This window comes from Arabidopsis thaliana, assembly GCF_000001735.4.
Source record: "Arabidopsis thaliana chromosome 1 sequence".
NCBI lineage: Eukaryota > Viridiplantae > Streptophyta > Magnoliopsida > Brassicales > Brassicaceae > Arabidopsis > Arabidopsis thaliana.
In genome coordinates, this window is record NC_003070.9 from 17,360,727 (window position 1) to 17,378,181 (window position 17,455).

A 17,455-nucleotide genomic window follows, 5' to 3' on the forward strand; every position below is an offset into this window, starting at 1 on the left:
TGAAGGAAGTGGCTCATATTGTTCTTAAGGAATGTCTTAAGTATGGGAGAGACTCTGAAGCATTCAGAGGGTTTCATTTCATGAGTTAGAGGAAGAGCCAGGTGAGAAGCACGTGTGTTGACTCGTTGAAGCTGCAACGGTCAATGAGGGCAGTTCGGTAATTTCGGTGTTCCTCTGCAATTCTTTATCTTCTTCTTCTCTTCTTCGATTCTGTTAGAGTTGTTGTTGAGTTTGTTTCGAGAGTAAAGAGAGAGAGAGATTAGAGTGAGAAAGCTCTGAGATTGAGTGATTATATGATACTTTGTTCCCATTAAAGTTCTAGTGGATTCCGGAGATAAACTCCGACGAGATGTAGCGTTTTCCGGTGAAGGAAACGTGAACTCGTTAAACCTCTGTGTCAACATTCTTTTACTTTCTTTGTTACACAAATCGATTACAAACAAGAGTCAAGTTCGAATCGAGTGTTAGTGAGCTGAGTTTATAGTTCAAATCCTTACAAATTGTTATTAGAGCTTAAGGTCGTTAAGCGGATTCGATTTCGAGATGGCTGGAACTCCGATCGCAGTCTTTGACGAATCAGGAGACTTCTCATTGTGGAAGACAAGGATCATGGCTCATCTCAGCGTCATCGGATTGAAAGACGTTGTGATTGGGAAGACGATAACACCTCTTACAGCAGAAGAAGAGGAAGATCCTGAGAAGTGAAAGAAGAGAGATGTTGATGAAGCATCAAGACTCGAACGATGTGATAAGGCTAAGAATGTGATCTTCCTAAATGTAGCAAACAAAGTTTTGAGGAAGATCGAGCTATGTCAAACAGCTCAAGAAGCCTGGGAAACATTAGATCGATTGTTCATGATTCGATCCTTACCGCATAGAGTGTATACTCAATTGAGTTTCTACACTTTCAAGATGCAAGAAAATAAAAAGATTGATGAGAACATAGATGATTTTCTCAAGATCGTTGCAGATCTGAATCATCTACAGATTGAGGTAACTGATGAAGTTCAAGCGATCCTATTGCTGAGTTCTTTGCCTGCTAGGTATGATGGTCTTGTAGAGACTATGAAGTATAGTAACAGCAGAGAAAAGCTGAGGTTAGATGATGTGATGGTTGGAGCGAGAGATAAAGAAAGGGAATTGTCTCAGAACAATAGGCCTGTAGCAGAAGGTCATTATGCTAGAGGTAGGCCAGAAGGAAAGAACAACAATCAAGGAAATAAGGGAAAGAATAGGTCTCGGTCTAAGTCTGCAGATGGTAAAAGAGTTTGTTGGATTTGTGGCAAGGAAGGCCACTTCAAGAAGCAGTGTTACAAGTGGTTAGAAAGAAACAAATCAAAGCAACAAGGTTCAGATGTTGGAGAGTCGAGTTTGGCTAAGTCTAGTGAAATATTTGATCCTGCAATGGTTATAATGGCTACTGGAGAAACACTGTTGGTTACAGGCAGAGATGCAGATGAATGGTTTCTGGATACAGGATGTTCGTTTCACATGACCCCAAGGAGAGACTTATTCAAAGATTTCAAAGAACTGAGTTCAGGTTTTGTCAAGATGGGCAATGATACATATTCTCCGGTGAAAGGAATTGGAAGTATCAAGATCAGAAACAATGATGGAACTCAAGTAATTCTAACTGATGTGAGATACGTGCCTAACATGGCAAGAAATCTCATATCACTTGGAACATTAGAAGACAAAGGGTGTTGGTTTAAATCTCAAGATGGAGTTTTAAAGATTGTTAAAGGCTGTTCCACAATCTTAAAAGGACAAAAAAGAGAGACTCTTTATATCCTAGAGGGATTAGCAGAAAATGGGGAATCACATTCCTCAGCTGAGTTGAAAGATGAGACTTCTCTGTGGCATAGTAGGCTCGGTCACATGAGTCAAAAAGGAATGGAAATCTTGGTTAAAAAGGATTGTCTACAGAGGGAAACTATAAAGGAGTTGAAGTTCTGTGAAGATTGTGTGTATGGGAAGAACCATAGAGTGAGCTTTGCACCAGCTCAACATGTCACCAAAGAGAAGCTAGCTTACATCCATTCAGATTTGTGGGGTTCACCACACAATCCAGCTTCTCTAGGTAACTGTCAATATTTCATCTCATTTGTAGATGATTATTCACGAAAGGTCTGGATATACTTTTTAAAGAAGAAAGATGAAGCTTTTGAAAAGTTCGTGGAATGGAAAAAGATGGTAGAGAATTAGTCTGACAAGAAAGTCAAGAAACTAAGAACAGATAATGGTCTTGAGTACTGCAATCACTATTTTGAGAAGTTCTGCAAAGATGAAGGAATTGTAAGGCACAAGACTTGTGCTTACACACCGCAACAGAATGGGATTGCAGAGAGACTTAATAGAACCATCATGGATAAAGTCAGGAGTATGCTGAGTGAAAGTGGAATGGATAAGAAATTCTGGGCAGAAGCAGCATCCACTGCAGTATATCTCATCAACAGATCACCTTCTACAGCACTGGATTTTGACTTGCCAGAAGAAAAATGGACTGGTGCTTTACCAGACCTAAAAGGTTTAAGAAAGTTTGGGTGTTTGGTTTACATTCATGCTGATCAGGGTAAGCTGAATCCAAGAGCGAAGAAAGATGTGTTTACAAGCTATCTTGAAGGAGTTAAAGGATACAAAGTTTGGGTTTTAGAAGAAAAGAAATGTGTTATTAGCAGGAATGTGATTTTCAGAGAAGAGATCATGTACAAAGACCTGAAGCATGATTCACACACAAGTATGATTGAAAATGACTTAGAAAACATCAGACTTAACCCTCCTGTTGTTACTTGTGATCATGAAATTACAGATCAAGGTGGAGCTACTGTGACAGATACATATCAAGATGATTCTGCACAAGACGCTAACTCACCTGTTATAACACAAACTCAAGTCTCAAATGAAAATCAGTCTAAATCAGAAGAAGAAGACTTGAGTGACTATCAGCTAGTCAGAGATAGAGCTGTGAAGATAAACCCGAGGTATAATGAATCAAACTTGGTTGGTTTCTCGTTTTTCACAGAAGATGGAGAACAGGCAGAACCAAATTCATATCAGGCAGCACTAAGAGATCCTGAATGGGATAAATGGAATGAAGCCATGAAAGAAGAGATGATGTCAATGGGAAAGAATCAGACATTGGATCTTGTAGAAAAACCAGAAGGTGTCAAGATCATAGGCTGCAGATGGATCTTTACCAGAAAGACAGGAATACAAGGAGTGGAAGCTCCAAGATATAAAGCACGGTTGGTAGCAAAGGGATTCACACAGAAAGAGGGAATTGATTACACAGAAATCTTCTCACCAGTTGTGAAACATGTCTCCATAAGGTACATTGTGTCAATGGTAGCACATTTTGATATGGAATTGCAGCAGATGGATGTAAAAACTGCATTCCTACACGGATTCTTAGATGAAGACATCTACATGGCTCAGCCTGAAGGTTTTGAGGATAAGAAAAATCCTGAGAAGGTATGTTACCTGAAACCCTCTTTGTATGGTCTTAAGCAGTCACCTAGGCAGTGGAACCTCAGATTTGATGAATTCATGAAAGGAATAGGTTTTGTCAGGAGTGCTTTTGACAGTTGTGTTTACTATAAGAAGCTAGGCAAGACATACACCTACTTACTCTTGTATGTAGATGACATGTTAATTGCTTCAGTAGACAAGTCTATTGTTCAGGAATTGAAGCTACTACTGAGTAAATAATTTGAAATGAAAGACTTGGGAGATGCTAAGAAGATTCTAGGTATGGAAATAACTAGAGATCGAGAAGCTGGAATTTTGTCTTTGTCACAGGAAGCTTATGTGAAGAAGGTCCTGCGTTCAACACACATGGATCAATCTAAGCCTGTGTCAACTCCAATTGGAGTTCATTTTAAGCTGAGAGCAGCAACAGAAGAAGAGTACAAGAACCAATTTGAAAGAATGAGGTTTGTACCATATGCTAACACAGTTGGAAGCATAATGTATTCTATGATAGGCACTCGACCGGATCTTGCTTATCCATTAGATGTGATCAGTAGGTTCATGAGTAAACCACTGAAAGATCACTGGCAAGCGGCCAAGTGGGTCTTGAGATACATGAAGGGTACAGAAACAAAGAAATTGTGCTACATGAAACAAGATGATTTCCTGTTGAGAGGTTATTGTGACTCAGATTATGGAAGTAACTTTGATACTCGGAGATCGATATCAGGTTATGTGTTTACAATAGGTGGAAACACCATTATCTGGAAGTCTAAGCTGCAGAAAGTGGTAGCTCTTTCCACAACCGAATCCGAGTATATGGCACTTACAGAAGCAGTCAAAGAAGCCTTGTGGCTTAAAGGACTTGCGAATGAGCTTGGTTTTCCACAGAAAGATGTGGAGGTTCACTGTGATTCTCAGAGTGTTATCGCCTTAGCAAAGAACTCAGTGCATCATGAGAACACCAAGCATATAGACATCATGTTACACTTCGTGAGAGATGTCATAACTGAAGGGAAGATTAGGCTGGTGAAAATTGCAAGTGAATGCAATACAGCAGATATCTTCACAAAAGTGTTACTAGTTAACAAACTTGAAGGAGCACTCAACATGCTCCGAGTCAGTAGTCACTGAGCGGTGGAGCTCAGGTACCGGAGTTGGAATCCAGGGTAACTAGAACAGGTAAAGACTCAGAAGATAATAAGAGCCAAGGTGGAGATTTGAAGGAAGTGGCTCATATTGTTCTTAAGGAATGTCTTAAGTATGGGAGAGACTCTGAAGCATTCAGAGGGTTTCATTTCATGAGTTAGAGGAAGAGCCACGTGAGAAGCACGTGTGTTGACTCGCTGAAGCTGCAACGGTCAATGAGGGCAGTTTGGTAATTTCGGTGTTCCTCTGCAATTCTTTATCTTCTTCTTCTCTTCTTCGATTCCGTTAGAGTTGTTGTTGAGTTTATTTCGAGAGTAAAGAGAGAGAGATTAGAGTGAGAAAGCTCTGAGATTGAGTGATTGTATGATACTTTGTTCCCATTAAAGTTCTAGTGGATTCCGAAGGTAAACTCCGGCGAGACGTAGCGTTTTCGGTGAAGGAAACGTGAACTCGTTAAACCTCTGTGTCAACATTCTTTTACTTTCTTTGTTACACAAATCGATTACAAACAAGAATCAAGTTCGAATCGAGTGTTAGTGAGCTGAGTTTATAGTTCAAATCCTTACAGTCCTGTCATACGTGTCCTTAAACTTTTTCTTGAGCTTCTCCCAAAAATGAATTAGAACTTTTCCAATGCGGGCACGAGTTGTCTTTGTCTGATTCCACCAATATGCAGCGTGACCACAGAATTTGGTTGCTTCCAAAGCAACTCTACGTTCTTCCGGGACTCATTTAAATTCAAGTATCTCTTCAACAGATACGATCCAATCCAGTAACGAATCACCACGAATTCCACCATGAAACTACAGGATATCGAGACGAAAACTAGCTTCCCAACATGTAGTTCATGTTGACAAACATTAGCGAGATCGCGTTAGTGTTGTCTGTTACGAGCAATCGGACTATCTGGTTGGTCTTGTGGCTGGTTTTCAAAAGCAACATCACGATGAGGGTCTATGTTGCCAAGACTTTGCAGCAACATTTGATTCAGTTCGTACATCGCTTGTTGCATCATATTCTTGAAATTTTCTTGAGATGCAATTAAAGCATCACGTTAGCTTTAGGAGGCATGATTAACAAATTCAACGCCCAGAACGACAAGAATCTGATACCAACTGATAGAAAGGCAGAAGCTACGAGCGGAGGACACGGCGGCTCCGTTTTAATAGGGAGAAAACAGAGTATGAAGATGACGATTAGTGGTGATGAAACGATGGTGAGATGATATAACCGAGATCGATTCCAGGAATCGATATCGAATTGATTTGCAAGTCCTCCTTGCAGGGCTTTAAGACAAAGCTCTTTTGGGTAGTTAAGACTACCTCTTTTTGGTTTTTTTTTGATAGATTTCAAAACAAGATGGAATACAATAGGTGACTAGTTTGCCAACACACCCTTTCCTAAAACATGATGAGAATATCTCCTCAATGAAGAAAATAGAAAACTTAACATAGTAGTAAACTTGAGTAAAAACCAACACCAACGGCAGTTCTTGATGGGCAAGGCAACCCACGACGAGGCCCTTCAAAAGCTTAACGGTTTGCTGCATCCACGACGAGAATCAGGAGATTCTTGATTTCGCTCATCTTGACCTCTTTTCTCTTTTTGCAGGTTCAATCAAGGATACAATTTCAAAAATTGACACAGTGATGATCTTCTGTGTCCTCGCTTGTAAATGTGGCTAGAACTCTCTCAACCTCTTTAACGATTTCCTTAATAAAATCGGCTTCAGACCTGCCATATATATATATTGTAACTCAATTAATGGATATTTTCTAAAGTGCAGAGAAACTAAATATTTTCACGTGATATAATCGAGGAATTCTCAACCACAAGATGAAAGGATCAACGAAAGAAATTAATGAAGTAGATATAAGTACAAAAAGGGTGAACATTCGATCCTAAACATAAAACTACAGAAAATGTTTTTTCTATAATTCCCTAAGCTCCACACATCTTTTACATTATCTTTGTTTGTCACACAAACACAAATCAGATCTAGAGACTCAAATCCATTGGCATACTTTTCTCCCAAACATTATTTCGATTTTTAAAAATATATATATATAATAGTAGTATTAAAATGTGATCCACAAGTCGACAAAAATAATGTGACAAACTTATGGAAGAGATAGATGAGATAAAACCTATTGGAAATTCACCTATTATTATTCTTTTAAGCCTTCGGGAACCAAAATATGACTCCATGCATTCTTATTTACCAAAAAATAATGGGTATTCGTCTACTCATGCAAGCTTTCAAAATACAAATTCCATCGAAAACAAATTTTCAAAACGATTTAACCTAAAGTTTTAAACTACTATAATCTTTCTAGCTTTCAGAACAAGCAGCCCAAATTAAACGATAAAAATCAATTAACTAAACAAATTTAACTAAAATTACCTTAGTAATTATATCTGGCCGTCTCTGTGGGAATTAATTATTATATTATTGTTGTTAAACCTTAGTTAAAAAGAAATCGGGAGGTTTTTAATGAGTTTGGACTGTTTATGTTGGATCGTTTCTCATTCACATCTCAATGAAACCTATTAAAATGTTAGAATATCGCATATTGGAAACTGGGTTATTTCTATACACTAATTAAATATATAAGATATTACATGTTTTTGAAAAACAAATTATAGGAAAACAAAAGAAGCATTAGAAAATACCTTCCGTCTCCCAGGGACAAACCCATCTTATTAGAAATACACTCTAGGGCTTCCATCCACTCCTTGATTTGACATCCTCGAGACTTTTGAGCAAGCGCCCAAAACTTTTTACCAAAGTCACCTGTGCGGCCGCTCACATCTCTTGCCCTAACCTTATAGAAGATAGGAATGACTAGAAGCTTTCTTTCATCTACGCATTCCTTCATCTTGACAATCTCATCCATACAAAACCTCGACTCCGCAAACCTAAAGGATTAATTGCCACATAGTCCATACAAATACTATTAGATATTGATGACTAGGACAATAAGTCAATAACCATTTTTAAAATTTTGTGATAACTCTAAACCCTAGCTAATGTTGAAACATTAAGCAACCAAGAAAAAGATGCATCTATGAACTACTTCCGGTTTTAATTAAGTGAAGGAATCAGAGATTGATAGGTTCCTCATAATTATACCTGCTAGAGAAGATGACCAGGGCAACTTTTGACTCTTTGATCCTTAAAAGGAGACTTGTCAAGTCATTTCCACGTTGCTCGTCTTTATCTATGATGAACATGATCCCATATCTCTCTAAAGCATCAGCGAGGTGGCTGATAAACCCATGACGAATCTCTTCTCCTCGGAAACTAAGGAACACTTTAGGGACAGGAACATTTCTGTACCGAGGAGACACGCTCGTCATATATAAGAGATTGAGGACGACTTTGTACTTTAGTGATTCTTGATTAAGAGAGTAGAGAGGCTAATGAATTGTGGATAAAAAGTAGAACGTACTTTGGCTTATTTATAAAAAAAGAGAATCACTAAAGTACAAAGTCGTCACAAACACATGACGACTTTATAAATTGGCTATTAAATCTATAAATAGTCAAAGTACGTTCATTAGAGAGCTTTGAAAGTCCACAAAAAACGCTTCAAAAATGGATATCATAACTCGTGGATAAATACAAGAAGGTACCGTAGCCAAAAAAATCATATACAGCCTTGTTCGTTTCTCTGTCGCTGGATTCAGCGACAGCGACCAGCGATCAGCGACAGCAACCAGCGACAACATATATTGTTCGTTTGTTTGTCGTTGGATTCAGCGACCAATTACAGCGACAATCGCTAATAACTGTCAAAGTGTTGTTCGTTTGACTGTCGTTATAAACAGTTGCTATATTTTTAAAAAAAAATAATTATTTTTTGTGCTAATTTATATTTTAAAATCAAAATGTAAATCATATATCATACACCATGAGAAAAAATAAATTAATATATTTATTTATTTTAGTTTTATCAAATTTAATAAGAATTATTTTAATTAAACTAGAACTCAAATCCCTCGTGATATTGCAAAGAAAATATTATAAATTTGTTTATATTTTGACAGAAAATTACAATATAGGCAAATTGCAATAAAAGATACAAGCGAGAAAAAACAACCGTCAATATTTTTTACGGAAAGTTGCGATTAAAAGACACAACTGTTCAGAGTGCAAAAAACATTTATTTAAGTTTAATTTAATTTAATCCTGTTTAATTTAATTATTTTTAATTATTCTTTAATTTATTTATTTTGATCGCTAAGTTGTTCGTTTGCATGTCGCTGGATTCAGCGACCAAAAGCAGCGACTAATCGCTGAAACCAGCGACTGATCGCTAAAAATTTCAGCGATCAAAAATTGCGGTCGCTGGTCGCTACTTTTGGTCGTTGAACCAGCGACAGGCAAACGAACAACTTTTGGTCGCTGTCGCTGGTTTCAGTCGCCAGCGACAGGCAAATGAACAGGGACTACATGTCTAAATATTTTAAATCTTTATTTTTCATTTCCCAAATTTATCTATCTATCTATTACTATCTACAACTCCATCACTTACTTTCAAAATAAAATAAATTTTTTAAGTAGCTATCTATTATTAACCTAATATGTGTCTTATTCCACCACTGTTTCCCATTATAATTTTTTTTTTTATCATTTTATCATATTTATCTAAACCATTTACATAACTACACAAAACCAACATTAATTTACGTAGAAAATGAATAATGTTATTTGTTTAAATATTTCGTGTTGCAATATTGTTTTGTCATTATTTTGCAATAGACTTGTAATACGATTGTAAGTTTGTAACGTTCACTCATCATTGCAAAAGTATAGCAAAATTTGTTACAAATTTTTAACGAATATAATCATTGCAAAAATATCGTTGCAACAACACTGTTTTTTTTGTAATATATATATCGATCGCACCTAGCAATTGACTTTGTATTCTCAACAATATCTCGAGGATGAGTTCATTAGGGATGGAATCTGAAATCATGATCGTTTTATTTGCTGGTCGAACACAAAGACAGAGATATTAAGAACTAGACAAACCTAGCTACCATGAAAATAAAGAGACCCTAACTGAAAATAAAAGGAATCAAAATATGAAATTTTTTTTGTTTTCTTCACCAAATAAAAAGACAGAGTTTTTAAGACTATTTAAAAATTAAAACTCACCAAAGAGACGAAAGCCGTGGTAAAAATAAAATTAAAATAGGGCGGTGCTAACCTAAGTCCAAACCGAGAAATTAAAGTCCTAATTTCTATGTTTCAGATTATAAGACTTCCTACTTCTTAGTGGTTAATAATAATTACTTTGTACGTAAAAGAACGGGTGAATTTTTTTTACCAAAGAAGCTGAAAATGTTTTTCCTTCAGCCATAACTAGTCCCGCGAAAGCTTGTGTAGTAGACAGTGCCGGCTCATACATATTATGTGTTTTAGGGCAAATTTTTTTAAAATATATATTTTATACTCCTTTTGCATATATAATATTTTTTGTATCCCTTTTATATATACAAAAAAGTTGTACCCCTTTTAAATATACAAAAGAAGAAAAATTGTTCGGATGTAGGACGGTCGCACTACCCGTCCCTGTACTTAAGCCGGCACTAGTAGTAGATGAACCTAAACATAAAGCTCTAGTTGTGGATGAACCACCTGAATTTACATCAAGTATATATATACGGTATGTCACTTGAAGAAACTGATCTGCTACCAAAACTCTAGCTATGTCCATGGGTTGATGAGAGTACGTCTATAACCTTACCAACTGTCAAAACCAGTGTAATGATCGTCAGAAGTTTTATAGGAAAAAATCCAATAGATGATCTATATAAAGGATTTTGCTTGACCCATGTTAGACGGTTTTATGAACATTACTTCCTCACAATGCAGCACTCCTCACTATCCGAGAACCAGCTATAGGCAATGAGTTAGGAACCAGTCTTGGTGAGATTTGATTTGAGGTCTGAAGGTTTGGAAATTGCTTATGTATGCTCTTGATTTGAACTAAAACTATATAATATATGCTTAATGGCTACCGTATTTTTTTTTTTACTTTCTGGATCAAAGCAATCGGAATAGAGGTGTTGATCTAGAGAAGGAAAAACTAATTGCATAAGTTTCCAATTTTTATAAAGTATTTACTTTCTTGCATCAAGTAGAGAGTGTTAAGTAGCAATTAATATTGATTAAATTTCCTATAGTACTCTTTCATTCAATTCATCTATATTCAAATTTCTTTACCAACTATTCCAGGTTTTACTTTCTTAAGGACAACAAGATGCAATGTGTTACACACATAGGCACAAGTCTGATAAGAGAAAAGTACGTGGAAAAATGATTGCATTTTCAGTAGAAAAGAATTGAATGAAATATAGATTCATCTCAAATTTTACCATTTGGGTTGAAAGTGTAAAACTTATTATTCATATTTTTCAATCTTTATGAGATGACTAAAGAAGAGAAAAATAAGAAAATTTTGCATCCACTTTACATGAGATCATGAACGAGATGCAAACTATTCATCTCTAATTTTCTATATGTGATATCTGATTATGTAGCTTGTATACTCGGATTATGATGTATTTTTGGATCAATTATCATATTATTTTAATGTTATTGTATGTTGTTCAAGTTTGATGTTTTGTTTCAGATCCATTTCTTTTGGTATGATCTTGTGTTTTAGTTTTATGTTGTTTTAAGATTTTGTTGTAATAAAACGACTGCCATTTATGGTTAAAAACGCAAACTGCATTACGTGGTATCCTAGTCATTAGCGGAACAATAACAACCTTTGGTGATTTGATGGTTTCGGCCGGAATTGTTTAATTCTTGTACGAAATTAAAATTTATTGTGAGTTTATGTAGTTGTAAGCACACGCCAAAAAATTATGTGTATAAATACTCCAAAACAATAAAATTTGTGGGGGAATATGCCATTTGTTTTCCAATATCTCATTCGTTTGAGGATAACCTTACACAATACATTTGCAGTTTTCGACATGTTTCTAGATTGTAAGAACAAATCTAGACAGGTTTACTTTTCTTATCTACGTTACTACAATCTCCATCTTACATTTTGAGATGTAAATTCTGAGGGTTCCTTAAACAATATAAGTCCTCTTATCTTTGAAGACATAACTCTGGAAGAGAGAGAGGCACATAAAATTTATGAGCGTAGAAGACGAGATATAATTAAAGTTACATGAAAAATGATTTGATTTCTATCAAGAATTTGTCTTCGGTTTATACATTGAAATAATTGCACACATACTTGCATATCTTCCTTACCCTCTCTTCCTAAACGACTCAACATTTCAACAGACGTAATAAAGCTACTGTCTCTGGTAGTTAGTTCTACTCATTTTTGAAATACCAAAGCACAGAGTGATCACAAATGGACAAAAAAAAATGAAAAGGAAAAATGAAAAGAACTTATGAATTACCTCTACTTTGAAACAAGTTTGATGTAAGACGTCGTGAAGTGGGAGAAAAATAAATAAACTTCCTTGGAGTCTGCTGGAGAATGGTAAGAATGTTGGTGGTTTATCAAGGAACTTCATATCTCTCTATGGGTGAAAAATTACAACCCGAAGATCCTTGAACTGCTCCAATTTACTCACAATACTGTTTTGTTAGTTGCTTTGCCAATAATTTGCAGATTGCTGGCTAGTCGCTTTCACTACTATGTCTATCTGAACATTCCAAAAATATATTACAATTAGCTTTCATAAGAAATCTATAGACAGATTCTTAGTCGATTTGCAAAATAACGGGAGGTAATAAAGAAGGATATATAAGTATAGTGTGTACCTCCCGATGATCTTTTCCCTTCCATTGCGTCTTTCTTATCTTGGCAACTTGCACAAAGGAATGGACCATCCCAGGGACGAAGCTTACGGCAATTATCCGACCCGGCATGGATCGAGACACCTTCTCCAGGTTTCACTTCTACTTGACACACAGCACACATGAACAACTTAAACATATTGCAAAGCGGGTACTTTGTGTCTAATCTGCAATAAACAGAAGAAAAAAACGAAAGAAAACTTGGTTAAGATTAGTAGATCGAAATGAAGCTATCAAGTATGAAAAATGGTATATGCTTAAGCACATATATTCAGAGAATCACACCTCTCTGATAGCATAGCAGAGCCCTCTTCAAAGAGTTCTTCAACTACATCAGGTTCTGCGTACTCTTTCTCGATATTAGAAGAGGAGTCAGATGTTTTCCTTTTGAACATGGACTTTAACATTCCTTTTCCTTGCTTTTTTGGAGGCGGCACGGAAGCAGCCGGTTTTTCTAGTGGCAATATATCAACAACAATACAGGTTGTATCATCACGAATACCTTTTTTACCCACAGCTTCCTGTATGGAGTAATAAAATATCAAGGTACTATAAAGGCAAGAAAGAATATGTAGAGAATATATCTAAAATAAAGTAATTCAGATACTATACTTTAACGATATGCTCCGCAGAAGATTCAGGTGGCAACCCCCGGCAACAATCAAGAGCCTCTTCTGCAGATATTGCATCCCACACACCATCACTTGAGATGATCAGTCGACCACCAGCTGAAGACAACTACATAACCAAAATAAATAGATACAGTTTTCAGTATAAAACTCAATAATTAGAATGTCAGCTTGTGCTATAAGCGCATAAAGATCAATTTAGATTAGATTTAGTTATGAGTTTTGAACCTTGACTTGCTTTACATAAGGAACTGGAACAATGTATTCGCCAACATCCAGATCTCCAATGGATCTTGAGAGACACAGACCACCAGGCCAACATCTCAGAGGACCAATCTAAAAAAATAAGATTTAGTTATCAAAACTCTTCAATTTGACGGCACAAAGATATTTCCCTATGTGTTACATTCTACAAAGCTACCACAATATGACAGTTCATCAGCTAAGTATAATACAGTCTCGCAAAAACATCCAATTCTGGAACATCATCCTAGAAGTTTGCACTCAGTTACCTTTTAGTTATATATTGCTAGTATCAAGAGCGCATGATAACGTGAGACTTAATGCATACAGAAGAAACTTTCAAGAATTATCTAAAGAAGTACCTCAGTACCGCCACCAGTATTTAACCGACCAACTTCACCACCACTTGCAGTGACTCGATCTCGCCTGAAAAGAAAGCCAAAATATTGAGATGCCATTGTATACAATCAAGATTATCATCAGTTGGGTGAATAGCAGGAAAAAATCTGACTTACTCTTCTTCGTTTATTTCAAGCCGATGATCAGCAGACAAATAATAGACACCGCCCTCAGCAGGCTCAAGTATGCAACGAGAGTCACCTACAGATGCAACACTCACCACCCATCCTTCTACTATGACAAAAGTTACAGTCGTTCCAGACGTCCTTGCTGAAATGCAAGAAAACAATAAAACCTCAAACATAGCCTTCACCAGAATGATATAAGAATATAAAGACACAGACGAGTTCACCCTCTTGGGACTTGAATCACATCACAAGGTTTTTCATTGATAAGTTCATACCTCTTTCCTGGAAATCTTTATCAGTTTTCACAAATCCTGCAACCAAAGCCCTAGGAAGTGCAGCAACCCACTCATCTCTGTTAAGATCAGAAGGTATTGCAGCTAATACATTATTCAAAAGGTTCTCTTTAGTGTAGATAGCTGCTGCAGAACCATTGTGTCCATCAAAAAGCTGCAATACACATTTCAATGTTTTAACTACAAAAATCGATAGGACCACAATCAATAGAGAAAGAAGGCAAATAATTACCCCAAAAACGGAGAAGGTGGTAACACCATCGCCCATAACACGTTGACACTCTGTTTTAACAAGAGTAAAATCCTCTCCTTTCTTGCTTTGGTTGTGCTGGCCGTGTATAAGTTCAGGATTGTCTATCTTTTCATTAGCTGATTCACGTTTAAGCAACACAGAAAGTGGAACTGTATGATGTTCTCCCTTTGTTGACATTGTTTCCCCCTAAGCTTCAATAAATATAAAAGCTTCCTCTAAGCTGCGTCTAGTTCTTCACCAAATCTCTATACCATACAAAAAACCTGATACACAATTAAAAGAAAAAAAAACATTCAAGAATCAGAACCTCTAAATTTGAACAATCTGAAACTTGAAATCCAAGTTAGTCAAATTCAATGTATAAATCCAATCTATACTCGTGAAATTACAATAACATTCCGATCTACATTGCAGAATCAAACTAAAAAAACTCTGAAAAAAAAACGATCTCGTCGAAGAAAACATGAATTAGATCTTCAAATTCTTTGAGCAACACAAATTCAAAATCAGAATGCGTCCTCGAGAATTCTCCGTCGCTCGCGGATAAATCCAGTGAAAACATATAAAAAGTTCAAAATCGGGAATGAACACAAAAAACAAACGCAATCAAATGATCTGGAAATGTGAAACGCAGATTATCTCATCGAAAGAAGCGATAAAACTCTAAGAATCGAATATGATCACATCGAGCGAAGAAACGATAACAATGGGGGAAGGAAGAATAAGAGAAGAAGCGTTTACGATTTGGATTTGCAATTAGACGGCGACAGAAGAAGATCGACGATTAAGCGAAGAGAGACGAAGGAGACGATTCATCTTCCGATCGAAATTCCGGCGAAGTGGAGAAATGCCATTGGTTTCAACAGCCGTAGGAGAGAGAGAAGAGAGAAAACGCGCAAAGAGAGGAGGAAGGTGAGGAGGTTCTCTTTCTTCTCTCTGTCTCTTTTTAATTTGTTTTTTTTTATTGTTTGTTTATTAAGTAATAAAAATAAAAATATAAAAAAAAATGTTCCGCCGTTCTCGCAGCAATAAGCACCGTTATGTGTGTTTTTATTCGGCGCTGATTGAAACGCTGTCGTATTCAGTTCTCACGTGGTCGACCTGGCTTTTAACATCCCCCAAATCTCGGATTATCAACACCAAAAATTCAACACACCCCATACGTAGTAGTACGACAAAAAAAAAAAAGACTATTTATACTTGGATCTTGAAATGTATTCTATTTTTATGTTATGGTTTTACAATAAATTGATTTCACATTTGGGTTGTGAATTCTCACAAGAATTAGGAGTTTATAGAGAGAGATTAGGATAGGATCCGCAATATATCGTGGTCAAATATTTTATTTATGTTTGATTTTTATAAAATGAATTTTTATGTATAATGTTTGTTGTTATTTGTGTTGATTAATGATTCTCGATAATTTTGTTTATTATTTTTAGTGAGAAATAAGTTTACAATATTAATAAGTTTATCTTTTGGTGTATCACGGGTCAAATCTTAAAAGACAAAATAATATTAATCTGTTATGTTATATTCACATTTTTGTATCAAAAATATATAACTAAAACTTTCAGTGTTTATAGATTTAACTTGTAGAATTATTGTAATTTAGTAAGTTTGTATTACAATTACACATTTAGATGTGTCAAAGAAGATTAACACTTATTTTGATATAATGTTGATTTTTAAAAGATTACAAAAAATAGTGTTTAAGATTGTATAGTTGTAATTTGATTGTTAATTATAGGATTCCACTTGTAGTATATTGTCTCATATTAATATTCATCCAAACATGTTCCATCCAAACTCATCTTGCAATATAAATCCGTCTTATCCAAACTCGTCCCGCCATATAAACTCGTCTCGTCATAACTAAACATCATTTTTTTCTTTCTTTCAACTAATATATTTATTTAAATTATATATAATTTGATTAAATTTCAAATTTTTAATCTAGAAGTATTTGTTGTTTGTTTTGTTTAGTGAAGAAGAATAAATATAGATCAAAACCTGTCCCACCCTATATATCCGTCTCATGAATTTAAACATCATTTTGTTGTTTTTGTTAATGATACTTTTATTTAAAATACACATAATTTAGGTCAATTTAATACTTTGATTTTGAAATAGTACCCATACTATATATAATTTTATTCTTATACATTTCAAATATTATACACTGTATAGACCCTACTTATTATAAATACTTTAGGTAGCTTAGAGTAAAAAATAATTATTCTGTTTAGAAAACAACACCAAAATTTTTTGATACTGTAAAATATTAGAACTAAATTCAAATAAGAACAAATACAAATTTAAGCAAACAAATATTAGAAATATAATTTCAAAGAAATTTCTTATATATATATATATATATATATATATATATATATGTAGTTGATACATTTATATAATTATTAATTTATGATATTGATGAGACCATATATTTACATAGGATTTTCAGGAAAATTATTATCTTATTAATGTATCGATTTGTATCACTTTTTACACTGGTCTCAACTCGAGATCGGAATAATTTATTAATTTATAGAGGTTATTTATTTATCGACTATTAATTTATAGATGTTTTACTGTATGTAATCTTTGTAGATCTTTATAAACCTGAATTATGACCCATGACCTGTGTATTTATTTAGTGAATTTCTATCGTTACACTATTACAATTTTCTAATGATATCTTAATAATATTTGTTACACTTTAAAGGTTACAACTTATGTTTTTACTCCCCAAATACATAAATTCATAATTAGGACTATACATAAATATTTATACTAAACATTTTCTTCACCCTTTTTATTCTTACCCATCAGAATCAAACACTTAAATTTAATTATAAGAAAAACTAATTTAATTGTAAATCTAATTTCTAATCTCTAATCATTCTTTTATCCAAACAAAACAATAATTTAATCACATTTAATTGTCAAAAATTTCAATCCTAAACAATTTTTAATGACTCCAAACTGACATATAATCTCGTTTAACTACAAAATCTAAACTATATTCCTCTTTTATAAAACCAAATCGA

The 17,455-nt window shown here is 35.0% G+C and overlaps 2 protein-coding genes and 1 pseudogene across 3 annotated transcripts; 1 reads left to right on the top strand and 2 right to left on the bottom strand.

The window, feature by feature from the left end:
• Positions 1 to 543: 543 nt before the first annotated feature.
• On the top strand, positions 544 to 4,602 carry AT1G47360 (annotated as a pseudogene; the record flags this gene model as incomplete). Its single annotated transcript has 1 exon — positions 544 to 4,602.
• A 569-nt stretch (positions 4,603 to 5,171) lies between these two features.
• Positions 5,172 to 7,977, bottom strand: AT1G47370 (Toll-Interleukin-Resistance (TIR) domain family protein; the record flags this gene model as incomplete). The annotated part of the gene is made up of 7 exons (NM_103631.1): positions 5,172 to 5,344; positions 5,509 to 5,646; positions 5,849 to 5,916; positions 6,012 to 6,160; positions 6,261 to 6,351; positions 7,291 to 7,536; positions 7,751 to 7,977. 7 exons carry the CDS (start codon positions 7,975 to 7,977, stop codon positions 5,172 to 5,174), a joined length of 1,092 nt encoding a protein of 363 aa, NP_175170.1.
• Positions 7,978 to 11,644: 3,667 nt separating this feature from the next.
• On the bottom strand, positions 11,645 to 15,365 carry AT1G47380 (Protein phosphatase 2C family protein). The gene is made up of 10 exons (NM_103632.3): positions 15,144 to 15,365; positions 14,382 to 14,665; positions 14,132 to 14,303; positions 13,845 to 13,998; positions 13,692 to 13,755; positions 13,315 to 13,422; positions 13,070 to 13,195; positions 12,743 to 12,978; positions 12,422 to 12,624; positions 11,645 to 12,303 (listed from the first exon to the last, which is right to left on the bottom strand). The coding sequence occupies exons 2-10, from the start codon at positions 14,577 to 14,579 to the stop codon at positions 12,278 to 12,280; spliced, it is 1,287 nt and encodes a 428-aa protein (NP_564504.1). The 5' UTR covers positions 14,580 to 14,665; positions 15,144 to 15,365; the 3' UTR covers positions 11,645 to 12,277.
• Positions 15,366 to 17,455: the final 2,090 nt, after the last annotated feature.